The sequence below is a fragment of the Protopterus annectens genome, chromosome 14.part0 (assembly GCF_019279795.1).
Source record: "Protopterus annectens isolate FY-2018-M chromosome 14.part0, PAN1.0, whole genome shotgun sequence".
In the NCBI taxonomy this organism is placed as follows: domain Eukaryota; kingdom Metazoa; phylum Chordata; order Ceratodontiformes; family Protopteridae; genus Protopterus; species Protopterus annectens.
In genome coordinates, this window is record NC_056748.1 from 1,116,715,408 (window position 1) to 1,116,737,744 (window position 22,337).

The window sequence follows — 22,337 nt, forward strand, 5'->3', positions numbered from 1 at the left end:
AGCACTCTTAATACTTGTCGTGCAGGGACTCTGTTGTTGTGAAGAAGGAACGAAATTTGATGCCTGAGGTCTGATACTCTTGACGGGGGGGAGAGTAACTTGAGCCAGGGAAGCGTCTAGCTGTGCTCCTATAAATAAGATATGCTGTGACGGCGATAAGACATATTTTCCAAAATTCACCGTTATGCCTAGTGAAGAGCAAAGACTGATGGTGTAGTCCCTGGCTTGTAGAAGACGACACTTGGTGGTGGTGGAAAGGAGCCAGTCATCTAGATAAGGAAACACCCGGAATCCCTTTCATCTCAAGTGAGACGCTACTACTGCCATGCATTTGGTGAACACCCTGGGGGCAGAGGTGAGACCAAAGGGCAGAGCACGAAACTGGAAATGACTGGCTCCCAGCCGGAAGCGCAAGTGATCTCTGGACGCCCTGGCCATTTTGATATGGTAGTACGCGTCTTTGAGATCTATAGAGCACATCCAGTCGCCCTTTTGCAGAAAAGGGAGGATTGACTGAAGCGTGACCATCCGGAACTTTTCCTTTTTCACAAAGGTATTTAACTTGCTGAGGTCTAAAATTGGCCTCCAGTCCCCTATTTCCTTTGGAACTAAAAAGAACCTTGAGTAAGTTCCGGATTCTATTTGGTCCGCTGGGACCGGTTGGATGACTCTGTTTTCGAGCAACCTTCCTATCTCTATGGTTGCTTGGTCTCGCAGACTGGGTGGAACATCTGGGAGTTTTTTGGAGTTTGGTGGTATTTTTATGAAGGGGATGTTGTAGCCTCTGGTAACTATGCTTTTTACCCAGTAATCTGATGTAAGATTTAGCCAGGCCTCTGGGTATAAAGCTAAGCAACCCCCGACTGCCTCCAGAGTAGGACAGCCGGGCCTGCACTCAGGAGTGCTAGAAGGGTTTTCCAGAGAAGGTCTCTCTGTCACCCTGATTTTGCGGACCCCCTCTGCCAGCTGGGCGGCATCTTCCGTTTCTTCCCCCTCCTCTGCCTCTGGAGGGGGCGTCACTTTGGGTGTGTTGAAAAGATCCCTGAGTCTTTCGGAACCACATCTTTTCTCCTCGTTGCCCTTTAGGGTAGGGTCTAGATGGAACGAAAAAATGGACCCCTACAGCAGACAGGGTCTTCCCTTCTTGTTCACACCTCGTGAGAGTCTCCTTTTACTTTGGGCCCAAACAGGGAGGCACCATCAAAGGGGGCGTTGGCAAAGGAAGACTTAAAGGCTTCCGCAAAGGAGCATAAGCGCAACCAGGATTGTCTTCTCAGGGCAATCGCTGAAGCTGCCGCTCTACTCGATCCTTCGGCTGAGTATGAAATCAGCCTCATGGACGAGTTGACTATGGAATTTAGGGTGTTAAGTTGCGCTGTCACTTTCTCGGCGACAGCAGCATCTGTGTGTCCCTGGAGAGTATCTCCTAATTCCTTAATGAGATCTCTTTGTAAACACGTGAAATGCGTAAGGTAGTTGAGCGATCGGATGGAAAAAGTCGCCGAACTAAATATGCGCTTCCCATATCTGTCCATTGTCCTAGAATCCTTATTAGGAGGATGGACAGAGGAAGATGATTCAGACATCTCTTTCTTAGTGGCCGCTGCCACCACCATAGTATCTACGGGAACTCCTTTTGTAAGATAGGCTTTATCTTGGGGAGCTGTCATGTATTTGTTGGGTTTACGAGGGACTGGTTCCACTGTATCAGGTGTTTCCCAAGCCCTCCGAGCTACTAGATCCATGAGATCGTCAAAGGGTGGAGTCACCCAGGAGGTAGTAGAAGGTTGTGTCCCAAATGCCTTCAGTAAAACCGATTCATCCGCAGAAGGGGTAAGGGTTTGCCAGTCCCCTCTTTGCTTCAGGATTTCCAAAATGTCTGCAAACGAGACATCCTCAGAGGTGGACCGTGGGGACCCTTCTGTTTCATCTAAATCGGTATCAGATGTAAGAGATTCCTGTGGGGAATCTATGTGCCTCCTCTTGCACAGTCGTTTCCTCGGAACATCCTCAGCGGGAGCTTCTGGGGATGCATCTGAGGAACCAGAGTCTCCCTGTGGGGACTTCTGAGGCATTGGGTCTCGACGCTTGGTAGGTACCGAAGGCACAGAAGCAGAACGCGGACCTTTTGGGGAAGGAGATAAAGATACCGATGAAGTATGTGTCTGATCAGACAAGACCTTCCTCGTGATGTCAAAGGCACCGGTGCCCCGACCCGAAGATCCGACCCGATCCGAAGAAGGAGGTAGTTTCTCCGGAATCGGAACCACGGGCTCCGACACCGAGGACGGATCCGAACTGATCTGAGCCAAGGCACCGAGAGGAAGAGTCTGAACCGAAATCTCGGTTCGACTATCCCCCCCCGGAACCCAGGAAAGATGTTCAGCTCCGAGACTCTCCAGCTGGTTCCGAAGGAGTCGAGGTCAACGGAGATGATAGCACTACTGGAGGCTTCTGCACCGAGGGCTCTACAATCATCGGTTCTTAGACTCCTAACACCAATGACTCGACGGGTCTCTGAGGAAGAAGTGTAGAGGGAACTGGAATAGCTTCGAGTTTTGAAACCAGCTGGGACGAAACCTCGATTAATTTTGACAAAGCCGAGTTCTCCATAAGCTTCTGTACCACTCGGTCCACATCGGAGTCGGAAAGTGGCCTCTAAGAACGGGTCGAAGGGATCGAAGCCATCACCGAGCGAAGGATAGTAGACTGTGGTACCTCTGATACCGGCTCCAATACCTGAGCCTCGTGCAGAGATAAGGTCTTGACACTTGGCACCGAAGTCATAGGAGCCGGTGTCTGAATCTGAAAAGAGGTGCTCGGAGCCGATGACTTGGGCTCCGACACTCTTGAAGACTTCGACCCCTTCGAAGACTTCAAAACCTGTTCAGCCTTGTCCAGGGCCTCCTGAAACTCAGGTTTAATCAAACCTCTGTCCACCAACTTCCTGCGTCTTTCCAGCATGACCCTCCCACTAAAGGAATGACAGATGGAACAGTCTTCCTGCAAGTGGAGAGGGCCAAGACAGTAGACGCAGGATGAATGGTTGTCAGTAATGGACATCTTCTGTCCGCACTGACACCTTTTAAAACCACTTTTGGTCTTTTCTGACATTTTTAACAGAAAAAAAGACAGCACTCTTAAGAAAAATTTTCTACACTACAATATAAGTGATATATATATAAATGTAAACTGTAAAACACACCACAGCACACTAAGATATATATTTATAACAAGAAAAATAGAAAAAGTTAACTTTTTAAATACTGTAATTCTTACAGAAAAAAACGGCCTAAGGCCCTTACTAAGAATTTTAAGGTAACAAACTACCTAAACTAGTCAAACAACCACTATATAATAAAGCTATCGAATGCTATGATAAAGAGTATAAAAAATATAAAAAAATTATCAGTATATAACAAGAAAAAATAGTAAAATTTCTACTGGCCCGAGCCTCTCGATGCGATCTGCTGCTAGCGGCAAACTAGATATGAGGGTTAGCACTGGAGGATCATGGGATATTACTGTGCCTCAAGCTTTCTCGAAGATGCGAGCTAGTGATGCGGCCGACTCAGAGCCGAGGATCGGCTCTGAACCCGTGTGTAAGAACAAACGGCGAGATTGAACAATTTCACATCAAAGCTTGGATGGTCACCTTAGATCTAAAGGATGCTTACTTGCACATCTCAATAAAGGAATCCTGCAGAAAACTTCTGCACTTCAGAGCAGGATCATTACATTTTCAATTTTGTGCTTTGCCATTTAGCTTACCTCCTGCTCCCAGGGCATTCACCAAATGTCTAGCTCCTGCCATTGCCTTTTGCAGGCAAAACAATTTACAGATTTACCCTTCCTGGACAACTGTCTCATCCAGGCAGACTGCAAGGAACTGCTCTTGCAGCACCTCTCATTTGTAAAAACCCTACTCACCTCTCTGGGGTTCACTATCAATGAAAGGAAACCAAAACAGACACCTACCAGGAAAATCATATTTCTGGGAGCCTTACTCGACACAGAACAGCAAATGGCCTTTCTGTCCCCAGAAAAACAAAGTTTTCTACCAAAATACTTCACTATTCTGGCCTCCCAAACCCAGCTTTCTGCCAGAAAGTTCCTACAAGCTGTAGGGTACATGGCCTCATGCATCCTCCTCATACCTCTGGCCAAACTGCATATGAGGAAAATTCAGTGGTACCTAAAGAACCTATGGTGTCAACACTCTCACCTCTGGACACCTCCCTGCCTGTGATCCCTTGCATAAGATCAGAGTTCCTCTGGTGGGCCCAGGCCTGTGCTCTGAAGAAGGGACTTCCATTCAGCCTCCGTCCATCAGACCAGACCATAACTACAGATGCTTCGGACATAGCCTGGGGTGCCCTCCTGGAAGGCAGATGCACCCAAGGTCTCTGTGACGCTCAAATACTACACTTGCACATCAACCAAAAGGAAATGATAGCAGTGCAAAACACTCTGGCATCCTTCAAACCTTACCTCAAACCAGGAGTTCTTCTCATGAAAACAGACACCACCACAGTCATGTGGTACATCAACAAACAGGGAGGGAATCAGTCTTACCCCCTTTGCAGACTAGCTATGAACCTGTGGCTAGCAGCCTCATTCATGGGACTACATCTTATAGCCCAATACCTACCGGGCATCAACAACTGGCAGACCACCTAAGCAGAAACCTGCTGGACCCACATGAATGGCAAATCCACAGTCATTTTTCTGCAAATTACCCACACACGGGGGACCCCCTCAGGTGGACCTCTTTGCCTCTCATTTAAATCACCAAGTACAGAAATTCTGCACCAGGGAGTACCATCACCTGGCCTGGAAGGTCGATGCCCTGACCTTCCCTTGGAATACTCTCTTTGTGTATGCATTCCCACCTCCTCCTCTCATTCCAAAAGTATTAATCAAGCTAAGGGAGGAAAACAAAAGCAATGCTCATTGCCCCAGATTGGCCCAGAGAGCATTGGTACCCACTGCTGCACAGCCTCTCTCTCCAGCCCCCCTGGAAGCTACCTCTGATACCTCACCTGCTATCTTGGGGGGGGGGGGACAATGCTGCACCCAGACCTTCAGACACTCAAGCTCTCAGCATGGCTTATTCTTCCATAACCAACAAGGAACCTATGCTAAGCAAGCAAGTCCTTGATATCATCACAAAAGCCAGGAGGCCCAGCACCAGAAAATCTTACACTGGAAAATGGAAAAGATTCTGCTCCTGTAGCCAGTCCAAGGGGGGCAGACATTCATCTGCCCTCCATTCTTCTTATTCTAGATCATCTTGGCTGAGCTTCTTAATAAGGGTCTCTCCTTCTCCTCCATAAAGATCCATGCCTCTGCCATCTCTGCACACTTTGATACAGAACAGCCATTGTTCTCCCACCCTCTTATCAAACAATTCCTTAGAGGAGCCTGTAATATCAAGCCTCCCAGAAGACAGCCCAGCGCAGCCTGGGATCTGAACTAGGTTTTAGAAAAGCTTACTTTGCCCCCCTTCAAGCCTGCACCATCCTCAGAATTAAAGTACTTCTTTTGGAAGACTGTCTTTCTCCTGGCTATCACTTCAGCCAGGAGAGTGTCAGAGCTTCAAGCTTTAATGGCCATTGAGCCATTTATCATCTTCCATGCAGACAGGGTCTCCCTGAGAACCAACCCCTCCTTCATGCCAAAGGTAGTTTCAGATGTTACCCTCAACCAGGCCATCCACCTGCCCACCTTCTTCCCTAACCCTCAGAACAAGGGGGAAAGGATACTGCATTCTTTGGATGTGCGCAGGCAACTCGGATTTTATCTGGATCGTACAAAGACATTCAGGAAAACTGACCAGCTCTTGGTCAGCTTTAAAACAGGGGCACAGGGAAATTAATATCCAAACAGACCATTGCTAAATAGATAGCACAGAAACCACGAAAAAATCACAGTCCAGAAAAAACGCAGCACGGAAGGCAAGGAAGAAGTAACAAGGAAGATTCCTTTAATCCAACAAAATGTACGTTCTGGTACCTCGGCAGTTCGCCTTCATGGAACCTTCCGTGCTGTGTTTTTTCTAAATAGATAGCACTCTGCATCCAATTTTGCTACTCCGTGCATGGAAAACCACCCCCTAGGACCATCAGAACCCATTCCACTAGGGCAACCTCTACTTCCACAACATTCCTTAGAGGGGTACCCACCAAGGGCATCATGGAAGCTGCCACTTGGACTTCAATCCACACCTTCACCAATCATTACCATCTGAATCTATTCTCAAAAGCTAGGGCTGGGTTTGCCTCTGCAATTCTGCAGGGCATGCTCTCCCAGTCTTAAGTTTCTATCAACCTTCCACCCTTCCCCTCCTTTGGGAATTTTCCAGTGGTGAAGACTGCAGCACGGAGAAATGAAGAACGTAGTACAGTTGTGTACACTTACCATAAATGTAGATGTTCGAGTGTTCTCGGTGCTGCAGTCATGCTTCCCTCCCTCCTTCCCCCTGATATCTGCTGCCTTAGAGAGACATATATTTCTATGGGGGTCTCTCACCCCAGGACTACTAATAATTATTAAAATTGGACTTCTTTGGTTGGTTAAGGCAAGAAAAACTGAGGTAATGGCGTCACCTGCTCTCCTTTATAGCTCAGACGACCTGACTGTCACCCAGCAAGCGACAGCAGCTGATGCACAAAACCTTGACTCAGACCGATTGAGGGCTACCACAGCATGGATACCCCAATGGTGAAGACTGCAGCAGTGAAAACACACGAACATCTACATTTATGATAAGTGTGCACAACTGTACTTTCTGCTGAGTCCAAATGTAAATTAAAGATCATGCTGCTAAATGCTAGGAGTCTAAACAAGAAAATGCACTCATTGCAAGCATTCTTAACCCTGGAAGGATCTGACATTTGTGCAGTCACAGAAACCTGGTTCAAAGCTGCAGAGAGCACCCCCAGCCATACTGGGTTACTCGTATCATTCATTCAGACCTCAAACCGTGGGCAGCAAAACAAAATGAGGTGGAGGTCCAAAATATATATATATATATATATATATATATATATATATATATATATATATATATATATATATATATATATATATATATATATATATATATATATATATATATATATATATATATATATATATATATATATATATATATATATTTATATATATATATATATTGTGTATATATCTATATATATATATATATATATATATATATATATATATATATAAATAAATAAAAAGACATACACACCTTTAGGCTGGTCAAACAGTATGATGCACAGGAAACACTCCAGGTGCGATTAACAATTGACAAAGATCCCTATTAAAATCATAGCTAGCTATAGGCCTCCAGCTTTGACTCAAGATGCCCACTCCACCTATCTGGACCTCTTCGAATCTATCAAGATTCAACCCTTTACCCTGATTCTGGGTGTGTTTAACTATCCATCCAGTCACTTTCAAAGTCACCACCTCACTTGCCCCCCTCCCCCCTGCTAGGGTCAAACAACAAAAACAGTCTCCAAAGCTGATTACAAACCCCCTGAGGGAAGGTATAAACAGCTTCACACCCCCCCCCCCCCATAGCAACTGGTACATATGTCCAAACCTACACCAAAGTACTATATGAGCATTTATATAACTACATGGAATCAGGAATATCAGACAGGATGAAATCATACTCCTCAAGGAAGAGTAAACCTGTCTGGTGGACAGCTACAATAAACTCTATAATAAAGTAATGTATTTCGGCTTTTCCCGGTTAGGGCTCACCATAGTGGAACTCCGGTCCGCTAATGATTGGTAGTTGATTTTTACGGTGCCGAGTTGCCAGCCCGACGCCCAACCTTCAAAGAAGGCACACCCATTCGCGCACGCACCTACCTGCATGTCTTTATACGTCACTCTACCATGGGGACGGCATGCAGACTCCACACAGAAGGCGCTCCAGCCAAAAATCGAATGGGAGAACCTCTTGCTGTAAGGCAACAACACTAACCACTGCACCACCACGGCCATTACAATAAACTCTGTAATAAAAGAAAAACATTGCTGTCTAGGACCAAGGAGGAGCAGGTGCTTAATTGGAAGCAATCTCTCAGTCTGAACAAGCAAGTAAGAGCACTAGTGAAATCCTTCAAAGCAAACTTCGAGTCTAAACTGGCCACATCTACTAAAGACAGTCATAAGGCCTTCTTCACATATGTCCGCATTCTCAAAGGAAGCACCCAGATATGCTCAGAACTGGTGGTCAAGGACACCACATACAGAAGTGCTGTAGATATAGCCAACCTGCTAGCAGACAGTTTCAGTGAAAACTTCACTCTGTCCCCCCCCATCAGTAAAACAGGACAACCCCAGTACCTACCCTTCCTCCCCTTTTCTCTAGGGAGCAAGTCATCACTGCCCTCTGTTAGGCATAAAATACAGCCTCCATAGGACGTGATAACATCCGGGGTGCATCCTACATGAACTCGGACAGGAAGATGTAGCACCATTAGGCACCCCATTCAGCCAAAGCCTGAGTACCAGCTTCATAACAGCGAGTGGAGGACAGCTACCGTCATCCCTTTGCACAAAGATGGAGCTTCCACCAATCCAGGAAATTATCTGCAAGGCCATGGAGCAGATCATCATGGGACTCATTAACAAGGACATTGACAACCTCCAGACACTTGATCCCACACAGTTTGGTTTTGTCAAGGGGAGGTCATGCCTGTTAAATTTGGTTGACTTCTTTGAAACAGTCATCAAGGTCATAGATGAGGGGAAGACGGTGCACACCACCTACCTTGAACTAGCCAAAACTTTTGATACTATTCCCCACTCAGGTATAATAGATAAACTCTCTCAGCTAGGCATCAGTTCATTTGTTACCAGATGGATAGCAAACTGGCTCACTGATAGAATCCACCTAATCAAAATAGGGGAAGCCACCTCAAGTAGTAGACCGGTAACAAGCAGTGTACCCCAGGGATTGGTCTTAGGGCCTCTGCTGTTTGGGATATACTTCTTGGGAAGGGCAGGCCAAATGTAGTGGGCTGTGGCTGACCAAGTTTAAAGATGACTGCAAACTGGGTGCTGTCATCTAGTCCCCTAGTGATGTGGACATCCTCCAAGAGGGTTTCACTCAAACAAATGACTGGTGCCAGAAACATGGCCCCAAACTGAATGCCAAAAAATGCATCATCATCCCTTTTGGGGAGAGTGATGTCCCACAAATTATCACATTGATAATAAGGCACTAAGCACGCAATCATTTGTGAAGGACTTGGGCACCCAGGTTGATAGCAAGCTGACTTTTGACCATAGTATTGCCTCCATTGTACAGAAAGTTTTCTACATGACCCACCTCTTTAGTAAGGGTATCTCAAAGGGACAAAGTGGTCATAACATCCCTGTATTCTTTCCTTATAAGACCCATTACTGAGTACAATTCCCCTTTCGGCATGTACCTCACAAAGCACTTACAGCAGCTGAGGAGACCACAGAGGTTCCTCACCCGCAGAATCCAGGGCCTCAAACATCTACCCTACACAGATAGGCTAAAAGCCCTGTCCATCTACTCAGACTCCTACAGACTCCTCAGAGGTGACCTCTGTCTGGCATACAAAGCAATCTCAGACCCTGCCCTGATGGGATTTCTGCATCTCCACAAGTCAAGCTCCACTCAAGTAACCTGCACATGTGACCTCAACCTGGTTTATGACATCAATAGGACTTGTTGGTGGGACAGGTCTGTGTAACAGAGACTCTCCCTTTTGTGGAATAGACTCCCTCTCCACATAAAGCAGAGTACCTCATTAACCCTTTTTAAGCACCACCTGGATAAATGGATGGGAAACAGAAAATACACTTCTGGGATTCCACCTGTGTCCCTGTTGGACAGTGGCATAGGGTGCTGACTTGTTGGAACATGGGCTAAATTCTTGTCTAGGCTTGTAAGGACTCTAGGGCCAATAGCCTAGTAACTTCTTATGATCCAGTATGGGAAAGGGAAGCTTGCAGTGAGTGCCTTCTGCCTGCATTGTGCTGTACACCTTTTCACTTCTCCCTTTGATTTTGTGCCTATTCATAAAATTCAGAAAAAGATCAGGGCTCATTCTCGTGGCCTAAAAGGGTATGATTTATAGTGATAGGGTCTCTGGCAGTACTAAAAATTATCATAGTGGAATACAAGAACCTTTGATAACTGTATCCATCTCAAGGCCTGCCTTCTGCTTAAATTACCTTCTTCTGGGATCTGGGTGCAGTTTTGGAAGAGACTGCAGCCTCAGAACGCATTCCAGTCATCAGACTTGTGATATTAAATGGAATAGATTTTCTGCCTGGACAGAGAATTATCCTGTGTTTCCTCATTTAATTGGTTTGAAGGTGGCTGTGATCACAGATTAGGGTCTCTGTTATTTCACTGACAAAGGTGCAGGATTCTGACATCAAGCATCCACAATCTTTTGGAGGGCAGAACTGTGATTCAGCACTAGTTGCTTAAGCTTTTCCTTAAAGTAGGGGGGGGGGGGATGTATCTCTGTCCATCCTGTAAGAACTCCTCTTTTCATGATTTAGGGGCTCAACTACCCCTCCCCACTTGAACCAGTCTATTCATTTCCTTGTTTTCTTTGCAACACTAGATGGGGGTGAAGAATAATTCATACCTTAGATCTGTGCCAGCACCCCAGGTTTTACTTGAAATGAATGGATGAATTTAGAAAAATAGAGCAATTATCACCTTTGCACCAAGCATGGAAGGGTTCTAATGGTTATGCAGTTCCTTTCCAAGCGGATTGCTAAATGCAGTGTTTTGGTATCAGACAACAATCTACCCAATAGAAAACTTTTCTGTCATAAGTTATTCTATTAGGTGTGTAGATGCTTCCAGTGCTTGAATCAATAATGCCTCCATTTTCAACATTTATTCCACAGCCACTTAGTGGTTGGTTCACACCTTCACCAAAAGCTCTATTGTATTCAGGCTGATTCCAGACGTCTGGTCTATTGTAGCCACTCGGAGTTTTAGGAATCTGCCCTCTGAGCTCTTGCCTTTATACATTCCAATGGCTTCTGCTACCCAGATGTTTTTTTTTTTTCACCTGAATGTGACATTTTAACAGTTTTCTACTGCAAAAAGCCTGCAAAAACAAGCACTGTAGCCATTTTCACAGCTTTTGATGATCCGTGAGGAGGCTTTCTGCAATCCTCTTACTATCGGGGCCATAGGTAGAATTTCTTGTCAGTTGGCCAAGTACATAATTTAGAATGTTCATATATGTTGCATTCAGAAGATGTTGAAACTCATGTTCTTTACTATGAGCTTGCAGCTCTTATAAACTGCTTGAAAAGGTACGGTTTGCAAAAGCCATGTACGAGGAGCAATTGAACAGCAAGACTTCTGGGGGAGAGAACAACCAGCAGGCTTTCAGAAACTGTAGATCTCAAACTGTACTGTTAAGTGTTATTAGGAGGAACTGACCTTTCATTTCTAACAGCTTCAAGTGATGCAGTTACTAACCATATGTAAAAGGAAGCCAGACAAACGTTAGAGCTACTCGGAAGGGTTAAAATAGCACATTTAAGAATTAATGTGGAAACAAAGATGTTATCTGTTCTGCTGCTGATTACGGCTCACACGCTCAGTAATCATTTTGTTTGTGGGTTACAGACATGCTGAACTTGCCAAACACATTTCTTAAGTTTTTTAGATTTTGTAATCAAAGCACAAACGAGAGAAAATATAATGGTGGAGTAGAAAAACAGCAAAATAAAGGCTTTGAGTCTGAATGCAAGCTTTTTTTTGTTTTGTTTAATTTCAATTGTCAGCCAACTACAAAACTTCAGAGAGAAATTCAGAAACTACTTTTATGCAGGGGAACAGCCCCTTTTCACACATCCCCCACGTAAAAGATTTTCATCCCCCTCTTTGCTAATATAATCAAATTCAAGATCACTGTGTCTTGGGAAAAGGGAATTTCTCTTGTAGACCCTTTTGAACAGGATGCATTTTTGTACTTCTAGATGGTTGTACCAGCATCTGCTGGACTGCCAGGCTACTACCAAAGTGTTATTTTCATGAGTCAGCCCAATACCAGACACACTTATTCCATAAAATGTCACTGATATTTATTTACTTCCTTAATATTGACCAGTTTTATTCTCACTAGGCCAGTGTGTCCTAGGCTAACGACAACCAGGGTCTTTATAAGCCTATCAGTGTAATCCAATTCAGTAGTATCCTTATGTATCATGGGAGTTTATTAGGAAGGGTGTGTTAGTCAGGAAGTTTCTAGAGGTTATGTTGAGGGAGGGTATGTTAAGAGGCAGACAGTAATGTCCAAGCTATCAGAGAAATGGGGTCCAAATCCAGGGTGAATTCCTGATTTCCCACCCATTGGTCAATGGGTGGGTCAGGGGAGATCCAAAGTAGTATTCTTGACTAGGGGAAATTTGTCCAGGACACCAGAGAGCTTCTCCGTTTCTTTCTTCAATAAGTGTGAAATCATTTTTACATTTGCCTAGAGCTACTACTATCTCAGGTAAATGGGACACTTCTCATCTAAATTATGGCACACTCAGCAGTACACTACCTCCATTATGATGCACTTCAAGGTTGTTGTGTCTTTCAGCTTTTCCCGGTTAGGGGTCACCACAGCGGAACTCCGGTCCGCTAATGAGTGGCAGTAGATTTTTACGTGCCGAGTTGCCAGCCCTGACGCACAATCTTCAACGAAGGTACACCCATTCACGCATGTCTCCACACAGAAGACGCTCTAGCTGAGAATCAAACAGGACAATGTCTTACTGTGAGGTGACAATGCTACCACAGCACCACCACCATAGTATCCACTTCAAGGTAAATATTGCAAAATGAATCCAAGTACCTGGTGTGGGAATAGAACTCGTATCCTTTTTATTTTCTAGAACCTGAGGAGAGTGTGCTACTTGTTGAGCCACTGACTGTTCTACATTTAATATGCTTAAGAAAATAAATACAGCAAAATTCCCCAGCATCTCACGTAATATAGAAACGTTCATTATAAATGTAATGTGTATATATTACAAAGATACTAAACTTTTTTTTTTTCCAAAATCTCTTTATTTAAATTTTCTTTTTTCCAAATAACAACAACAATACAATAACTCAAAAACACAAATAAACAATACAAATACATATCTAAAGAAAACGGACAATCTCGTTCAGAGAAAATTATATATATATATATATATATATATATATATATACACACAATATATACACTAGAAGTCACTACATCGTCAAGTAGAGTATGAGAATTCTTATGTTCATTTGGTCTCGTAAGGGATAGTGGAATGGGGATAGTCTATATAGAAAGTAAAGATAGAAATTCGACCATTTATGGTATGGTTAGGGAAAATGTCTAGATACACATATACTAAGATAAGGGGGAAGATGCAAGAAATCTGGTTATACTACATTTCATTTCTTATTAAAAGGTTAGCTTTCCATGTCAATTTGTGGGCAAATTTTATTTGTCAAGAATTATATCTAGTAAGTAACCCCAATATTTTTGGTAATAGCGTTTGTTTTTTGTTTTTGAATAAACTAATTTGTGAGATGAGATATATTTGACAGCATGATTGCTAAAATTTTCCCATGTAATTGGTGACATGAACTTCCAATTCTTTGTAACAAAGAATTTAGTAAGGGCACACATCGTAATAAAGACCTGTTTTAATATTTTTGGAAGTTGATTGATGTTAATGTGCAATGTAGCGGTCTCCCAAGTAAGGGTAAGATAATAAACTTTATGTTTTCTAGAGGATTTCAGTCAAAATCTACAATATCAAGACGTTAATCATTTTTATTTTCTTGAAATATGTAATGCAAAAACTATGTACAAGTAAAACTCACTACTCTCTGATTTAAAATTAATGTAAACGTGGTGCTTGAATTTAAATGCTTCACTTTTTCCAGTCAAACTTTGTATTGTAAGCATTTGAGAGGTACATGAAAATATTCTTCAAAAAACATATATTTTCGTTAACACCGTTTCTACAATATAATTCTTTGCACAATAGTCTCTTGTTCAGTAATGAGAAATAACTATTGATGACAAAACACCTGAACCAAGCATAAGTTCTGGACTTATGTTAAAAAGAAAGTGTAAAAAATATCATATTTCCATGAAGGGAAAAAGATCAGGGAGGTGTCACAGGGTCGATTGCTAGCTTATGGGAATGCAGATTGTGGGCACAAGTCTGCATGCAGTCCAGCAGGAACTTCCACTGGTGAACCTCAGAAGACTATTTCACAACTTACTTATATTTTTAATAATGAACTAGTCTCACATTTTTTAGGTATTGGTATGTCATCACTCGTACATAATTTATGTTCAAACTGGCATTTTTTTATCCTGAAGAAACATGAAACACAGACCAGATGTCCAATGCAATATGTAAACAAAGTAATTATTTACTATCCTAGCTAGGAAAGCAGGAAACAGCTACCTGATATCCAAACTCAAGCACAACAGTATTTACTGCATTATGACTAGGAACTTATTCCTGTACTCTGTCCCTCCATCGTCCTTGGAGATAAATGCCCGGCATTCCATACCATCAAAAGACTCCCAACACCCAATGGACCATTTATACTCTCACAGGATGAATGGCTACACAAACAGCAAGCCAAGGATTTGAAATGTGTGTACTTTTCCATTAAACCCCTACCACGCGTCTCGCCTTATTCCTAAGAACCTTGGTTATTTTGTTGTTTCAACTGATCTGTTCCCTCTTCTAGCTGCTTTTTTATCTTTTACATAATCAGATTGTTACATTTCTGCACTTTAAATTATTGTTGCAGTCATGATGACTTCATGAGGTCAGATCAGGCAATTATGGGGAAGTTTACACTCATCAAAATAAGAAACCACTTCTCTTTCGGACCCTCGCCTATGATTTTCCACCACTGTTTCTATGATGTGTAATGGTCGCAGATTGTGATCTGTCATATGAGGTTTGACTTCTGAGCTACTGTCGAACATTGTTTACTGTACTGCATTTGCTATGCGTGGGTTTGGCACTACCCAATACATGTAACACAAACAAGAGTAAGGTTAACCCAATAGTTATCAGCTGTCCAGATTTCTGCCGGATGTCCATGTTTTGCCTCATGGTTCTGATCCGTTTGTCGTAAAGTTTGTGGTTTTCAGGCATATCATTGAGGGTTGAAATACGTAAGTAATGACATACAGATTTCTGAGTTTAAGACTTCATCCACTCATCACATGGCATGGGGTCGGGGTGTCAGTTCGACAGTGACAATCATCTACAGGCAAGGTTTACACTCTTCAAAAAAAGAAACCGTGGTGCTGTGTTTTTCCTCACCACTTCAGATTGCCTTCTTTCCAACAGCACTGACAAAGATGATATAGCAAGAAAGTGGAGACTCATTACTCGGATTGGCACCTCTTCTTGTTTGAAAGTGGCATTTGATTTGGACCATACAATCCAACCTCTCACAGCAAGATATCTGAACAAAGCCAAAAATGATGAGGGGACAAAAGCCACAAAAGTACGGGCAGATTTAAAATATTTCTGTTATAAACTTAGAAAGTTGCTAGAATAGAGGGGTTGTGTCAGCATGCATTTCTGCATGATTTCAATCCTCCATGATTTCCCTTTTTAAACTGATCCATCTTACTTACTGTTATGGAACGGCATCCATTTCCTTGCTATATCATCTTTGTCAGTGCTGTAGGAATGAAGGCAATCCAAACTGGTGAGGAAATAACGGCAAAACACAGCACTGCGAACTGGTAGGGGTTTCATAGGTTCATAGATTAGTACTAGGCTAACTACCCTTGTGGGCCATTTTAAGCCTAGCCAATTGCCCAATTAAAGAATCAAATCTTGCACCTTGTGTCTGTAAGGTAAACACTGTAACCATTATGCCAACCTCCCACCCCAGAACAGAAATGTTTAACGGAAAAGTACCGAAATTCCATCAACATATACATAAAACATGTTGGAGGTATAGATTTATTACCCAAATAATTACAGCTGGATGTCAGAGTGACACCTTTGTCTCCTTCAAAACTAACCCTAAGGGAATGGGTCAGTCCTAGTTGATCCCTGGCCGTACACATTTTGTATTCCTTGAAGATGGGCGTATGTCTTCAGAGTGTTTTTTGGAAGGTGTACATGGTCTTCTGTCATGCTTTCCTTCCATTTCCTATTGTCCCAGGAGATAAGGGAGCAAGAAACAAAAAACTAATGTTCATGCAGAGACGCAAATGAATTATTTACATTCCAGAATCTATACGAAAGGGCTGTGGCAATGCCTCTACACAGGGCCTTTGTAAGATGACAGGTGGAAGGTTGTGCGCACTTCTGGGGGCCTTGAATGGAGAAAAACATGTCTCATTGGCATTGCTTGAGCTGGTATAGAAAAAGGCATCCAGGACAGCAAGTGGAATGGTTACCATGTCATATGTAGAGGTTTAAGGATCCTGACCATCTTTCACTAGAAGAGAGAGGAGCACATAGAATGGAAATACATAGCTTTACCGTGGTGTATAACAGGATTTGGTGGGATGTCCTCCTTGCTAGCAGATTAAGGAAATTTTATTCAGTTTACACATTTAGAAAGCCTTTCTTTCCTGAAACTGTAGTAGACAGTTGGCTTAAGCAGACAACAGTAGTAGAGACTAAAACATTTGGGAAATTAATACAAAATATTTGTGATAGTTACACCTAAGGGAACAAAAAGGGGGTATACAGATGTCCCAGGCTAACTACAGCACTTCGATAGACCAGAAAGATAAAGAGTTTGGTTGTGCCAGAATTTCAAGAATTTTCTTTTAAATATTTTATCATCATTTACTAAGATACTGCCACAATGTGGAAGGAAAGACAAGAAATGTAAGCTCAGGGACAGTTTTTTTTGGGTGGGGGGGTAGCAATGTAGAAAACGGACAGCAAATGAGGAATGTGAACAGACTGGATACAAGTCACACAAGGAAACCAATGACTGCATGTAGAGACATTGCTAAACAGTACTAGTGAGGATAGTTGTTCCATAACTTTAGTGAGTATACGGTTAAACTACACTCATGATACAAAGTCTAGGTTTCTACTAGCCTGATAATGTAACAGGTTACGTAAAGCAGCTATTCCACTATTTAGTACAAAGCATGAATATTTCCTGATCCATTCCTGATGATTAAAATTCAATGAATACGCTTTCTTATGTTGCAGAAATTACATTTTAATGTCTTGTGTAACATACAATGCATTATTTTGAATTTTTTTATAACTGTCAGCATTTCACACCATTTCCACAGAATGTTGTTTTTAAATCAAGAGAGGGTAATTTTCTCAAACATTTCCATGCTCAACATGGGAACTTTAAGTGGATTTGTTTTACATTCATGGAAAATATATCATTCCTTTAGCAGTGCCTGCAATGTTGCAAAAATATGACTTAGAGCAGAAGGTAAACTAATTTATCATAGAAAACATGAAATATATGAAGTAGTACTCAACTGCAATAATACTGAAACTGAATAATTCATTTATGATTGTTTCTTGCTGTATCATGGCAAGAAGATGAGGACAATGACAAATGTCGTGTGGTAGAGATTTGGTAGTCTGTAAGTTCTAAAATTCTACAAATTACTACAAGATGTGGAGTAAAAGGTAAAGACTAGCAAGGTTCATCTTTTCTTTGTGGAGAAACGCAATTATTCATTTAATATATCTGCAGCACATGACAGTGGTTTTGCATCTGTAACTAAAAGTCAGACTTTGTTTGTCAGGTTTTGCACAAAAGACTTTCATACCATTCTCGGTCACATACGGGGAGAAATTTAAGCAAGGCAAAGTGCTACAAATCAAACCAGAAAGCCAGACTGTGACACTGGAAGGTGGAGAGGTAAGTCTGTTATGGTTAACTGGCACGTTGTTCTGTTCAGCCTAATCAGCCCACAGGTACCTTTCATCATATTTAGCTATACCTCACTCGAGCATTCTTCCTTCCTTCTCTCCATGTGTCAGAAAGGAAGAATTTATTTTACACTGCATATAAAATAGTTTCTTACTCATCTCATCATCCTGCAGAAGAAAGTCCATCTTTTCTGAGACAAATTTCTTCTGTATCAAATATTTTTCTGAATGATAAATGTAATTCCTTGTGTTCTGCTGATGTGTAAACACTGAATTTATATGTGGCTGTCTCACTGTGTAGTACAGTGGGGGGGAGGGGGGAGACCAAAAACAAAGATGTTGACATGAGATTTCTGGAGAGTAGATTATAATGAGCTGAAGAGAGGGTCAGGGATAAGTCAGATGACTGCGGGCAAACTAAGCCTGAAAATCAGCTGTGTAAATGTGTTTGGGTTCGATTACCCATAGCCTTGGAGAAGTGCATGTGGAAGAGTCACAAAGGAAGAAAGCTTATATGGCTACACTGGACTGCAAGGTTAGTAAATGTACAAAAAATATGGCCTGCAAGTGGTATAATTCAAGTGATAGGAAAGCAGAGGAGACATTGAGGACGTTATCAGAAGGGAAACATAGATGGCAAGGGCAGCAGTGGCACAATTATAAAGAGCATGGGTAGAAAAAGAATTTAGGTATGTAACAACGTTTTGAAAAGAGAGAGAAAGAGACCCATTGACATGCAGATCACAAGACTGAAAAAAAGAAATTAATATATATTCACAAGAAAACATTATACAAGGGTTACGCATTCCATGAATCTAAACCTTATTTGCGACACTAACAGAACTTGCTGGAGAGAAATTCTTATCCCAAAGGCTACCTTGTCTATGGAATAAACTTTCCATCTTCATAAAACAAAGTCCATTCCCTCATTCTGTTCAAAAAGAATTTAGAAAAATGCATGGAAACCATAAATTCATTCCAGGGGTACTGCCCATGTCTGTTATGGACAGAGGCAGTCTATAAAATGACTCAGGGCTCCAGCACTCACTACCCTGATAATTCCCCAGATATGGGATGGGGTTGTAAGATATAATATTGTCATAACATGGGTATTATTGGCTAGGCTTGTAAAGGCTCTTGTGCCATTAGCCTAGTAATCACCTATGAACCTAGGAATAGTTTATTCGGTCTTCAGATAGTAAAAAAAAAAAAGGAAGGGTGTCATGCTAGGAAGAAGGTAACAAAGAGCGCAGAGAACAGCGGACACATATGAAGATAGAGGAGGGGTGCAGGGAGGGGTCTAACTATTTGGGAGTATAAAGCACAAAGACCAGATAGTCCATCTTCAAGAATGTCTGGTATCTGGCCAATGTGTTAGCACATCCCCAATGCATATTTCAACAGATCATGCAGAAATGCCTGAAGTTGACAAACAGCATGTGTGATACCCCTGTACAAGAAGACAACAGGAAAAAAAATCAAGAAAACTACAGGTGTACTGGTGTAACTGCAGTGTCAAGGGAAATCATGCAGAAAATCTTAGTGTTCATTAAGACAGAATCATCATGGATTTCTTATCAGAAAGAGCTATTAGACAGACCTAATCCAATTTTATGATTGTGTTACAGGTGAACTTGACAGGACAGTACCAGTATGTGTAATCTACCTGGACTTTAGTGAGGTCTTTGTTTCAGTTCTACATAGAAGATATACAAGAAAGCCGTAGAGGTTCGAGGGTAAGACTATGACTGAGAAACGAGACAGCTGCAAGGCTTGTTTTACAAGCAGAGTAGTGGTGAGAGAAAATATCATGGAAAAGAACGTGACTACATTAATTTCAGATGTACACAAACTGTCACTTTTTGCCACAACAACCTTGTTATGAAATGTCAGCTGGGGGAATAGAACCAATAGTAATAGTAGAGGCAAATGTTATGGGCATGTTGATCATACCTGGATTGGACCACCAATGTGACGGTATAGTAGGTCAAAGAGTGCTGGATCTTTTATGGCTCAAAAGGCTAGACACAGTTCTCCTCAGAGTAGTATATGAGTCTGGGTACAAAAAGAGGGCTCCTAGTCAGTCATGATAACCAAGATTTTTGGGGCCACTGAGCCTTTCAGTTATGAATCTCCGAGATCTGTAAAGTTGAGTGATATGTTTCAACATGTACATACCAAAAGGTGCATTATATTCAATAATGGATGTGATGAGATATGAGCAAAGGGGAAACTGGACTTCTATTGATCTAGTGGAAATACCTTTGGAAATTTGATGAGCCATGTAGGCTTTGTGAACTACTGTGGAAAGATAATGGTCAAATGATAAGGAATTATCAAGGTCAGTGCCTAGATCCTTTACAAATTGTCTGATTGGGGAGGGAAGGTGTCACCTATATGGTATGTGATAATATTTTGTTTACCAAAATGAACTATGCTACATTTTTTTTAATATTTGATTTGAGACCACTATTAAGGTGATCTAAGCCATGCTGTAGCATTTGTGAGTCAGTGGAAGATTGAATTGCAACATCCAATTTAGAGTTGTCTGCAAACTTAGATAACCATAGGCCAGCAGTGTTGGCCTGAAGATCTGAGAAATAGATGCCAAAAATGAGACAGAGCGCCCAACATTGAGCCTTATAGTACATCACTGATAAATTTTTTGGCTTTCAACTGCGACTCAAACCACATGGGTTCTGTCAGACAGCCAGTTAGCTGTACAATGTAAAATGTAAGGATTTATTTATTTGTTTGTTTACTGGGAAAGTCCAACTGGATAATACTCATTTTCAGCAAAGGCCCTGGGAGAAAAGCTCCATTTGTTTACACTGCATTATACTTTGTTCTAATTAAAGACAGAGTGGTTACATTTCTGATTACATTTATACATAAACAGTAGTTACATTTATACATTTGAAGACTTTACAGAGTAGAAGTTACTAAAGAGAAAGCCCACATGGAGCTTAGTGGATTGTACAGGCAGCATTTATGTATAAAAATTGTTTTGTCATTTCCATGAGAGTTTGTGAGTATTTGGAAAGTATTGTACAATGACCACTAAGTCTTAACCTGGTGATGAGCATGTGCAGGACCAGGACTGGTTAAGATGTTTAAGCAGTGGTTAAAACTATGGAGTTTGTCGGAGAGTTTTATTTGTGTGGGATACTATTCCAGAGTTTAGCAATGTACTGGAAGTAGAGAGAGTCTCCTGCAACATTATTTGATTTATGAGTAGTAAGAATTTGTTACTAGAACAGAGGTCCCTTGCTGGACAGTCAGGCAGTAATACGTTTTTGTAATGCAGGATATTTTTCTGGTTGATGAATGAGTTTATGTGCTGTACTTATTTTTGATTATGTTCGGTAGTTGCGTAGTTTAAGCCAGTTCAATTGCTTTAAGCTATGGCAATGGTAGGTCCTATGAGGAAGACTGGTGGCAAATTTAGCTTTTTTTTATATAGTTGAAGGTTAATTGCTTTCATTGAGTATCTTGTAAGTTTTTTAGGATTCGAGCAACATATAAGTGAGTTGGCAGTAAGAAGGTGGTGGATAGAGTTTTTCTTGCAGTATCCGTTAAATTCATTGATGCTATATAGAGAGCCTACTTTCTGCTATGTAGATTTAATGGTATGCAGTATATGCTGGTCATATTTGAGTGTGTCATCTATTATAATGCCTAGAAGTTTACTGTGAGTTGCAGTTTCAATGACAGTATTATTTGCTGACTTTATGGTGACAGATTGCTTTTGATTTTGGCAATTTTTTTCATGTAAAAAGTATTATCTTAGTTTTCTTGGGGGTTGAGTAGGAGGTTTGATTCTTTGATCCAGGTTTCTACAGATGAGAATGATTTTTGGGTAATGTCTTGGAGCTTATTTATTGTTGATGCTACACATATTAAATGTGTACTGAACTAAACTAGCATGGGGAGTGGAGGTTATTAATAAATATATGAAATAAGAGGGGATTGAGGATAGATCCATGAGAGACATCTGTAGTAACCGATTGAAATGATGAGTATGTTTGTTACTATTTAATGGATTGTTGCCTTCCAGATGGCTAACTACGGAGCCATGACAAGGAGTTTTGTAAAGTCCTCCTGAGGAGGATTGAATAAGTAGTTGTTGGCGTGAGACAGTAACAAATGCCTTTGATACTTTGATTTGATTTACCTTCAAATTCACAAGTCTGATAATAATGACTGCATAGGGAATATTGTCAAACGCCTCAGTTAGGTCCAGATATGCTGCATGAACTGCATAACCACAATCCACTGTTTCAGTTATTTCTCCAAAGAAATTAATGAAGTTAGAGGCAGAACCTTTCTTTGACAAAGCCAAATTGATGAGGGTCCAGAGTTAAGAGATTTTCAATCTCCAAATTAATGAGGTCTGAGATAATTGTGCCATAGCT

The 22,337-nt window shown here is 41.7% G+C and overlaps 1 protein-coding gene across 1 annotated transcript in view; it reads left to right on the forward strand.

Moving 5' to 3' along the window:
- The window catches only part of AIFM2 (apoptosis inducing factor mitochondria associated 2), a 189,110-nt gene that overhangs the window by 96,508 nt on the left and 70,265 nt on the right, over positions 1-22,337 (forward strand). The window contains exon 3 of the mRNA XM_044055662.1: positions 17,796-17,911. Coding sequence (XP_043911597.1) covers positions 17,796-17,911 — 116 coding nt within the window. The remainder of the gene's footprint in view (positions 1-17,795; positions 17,912-22,337) is intronic.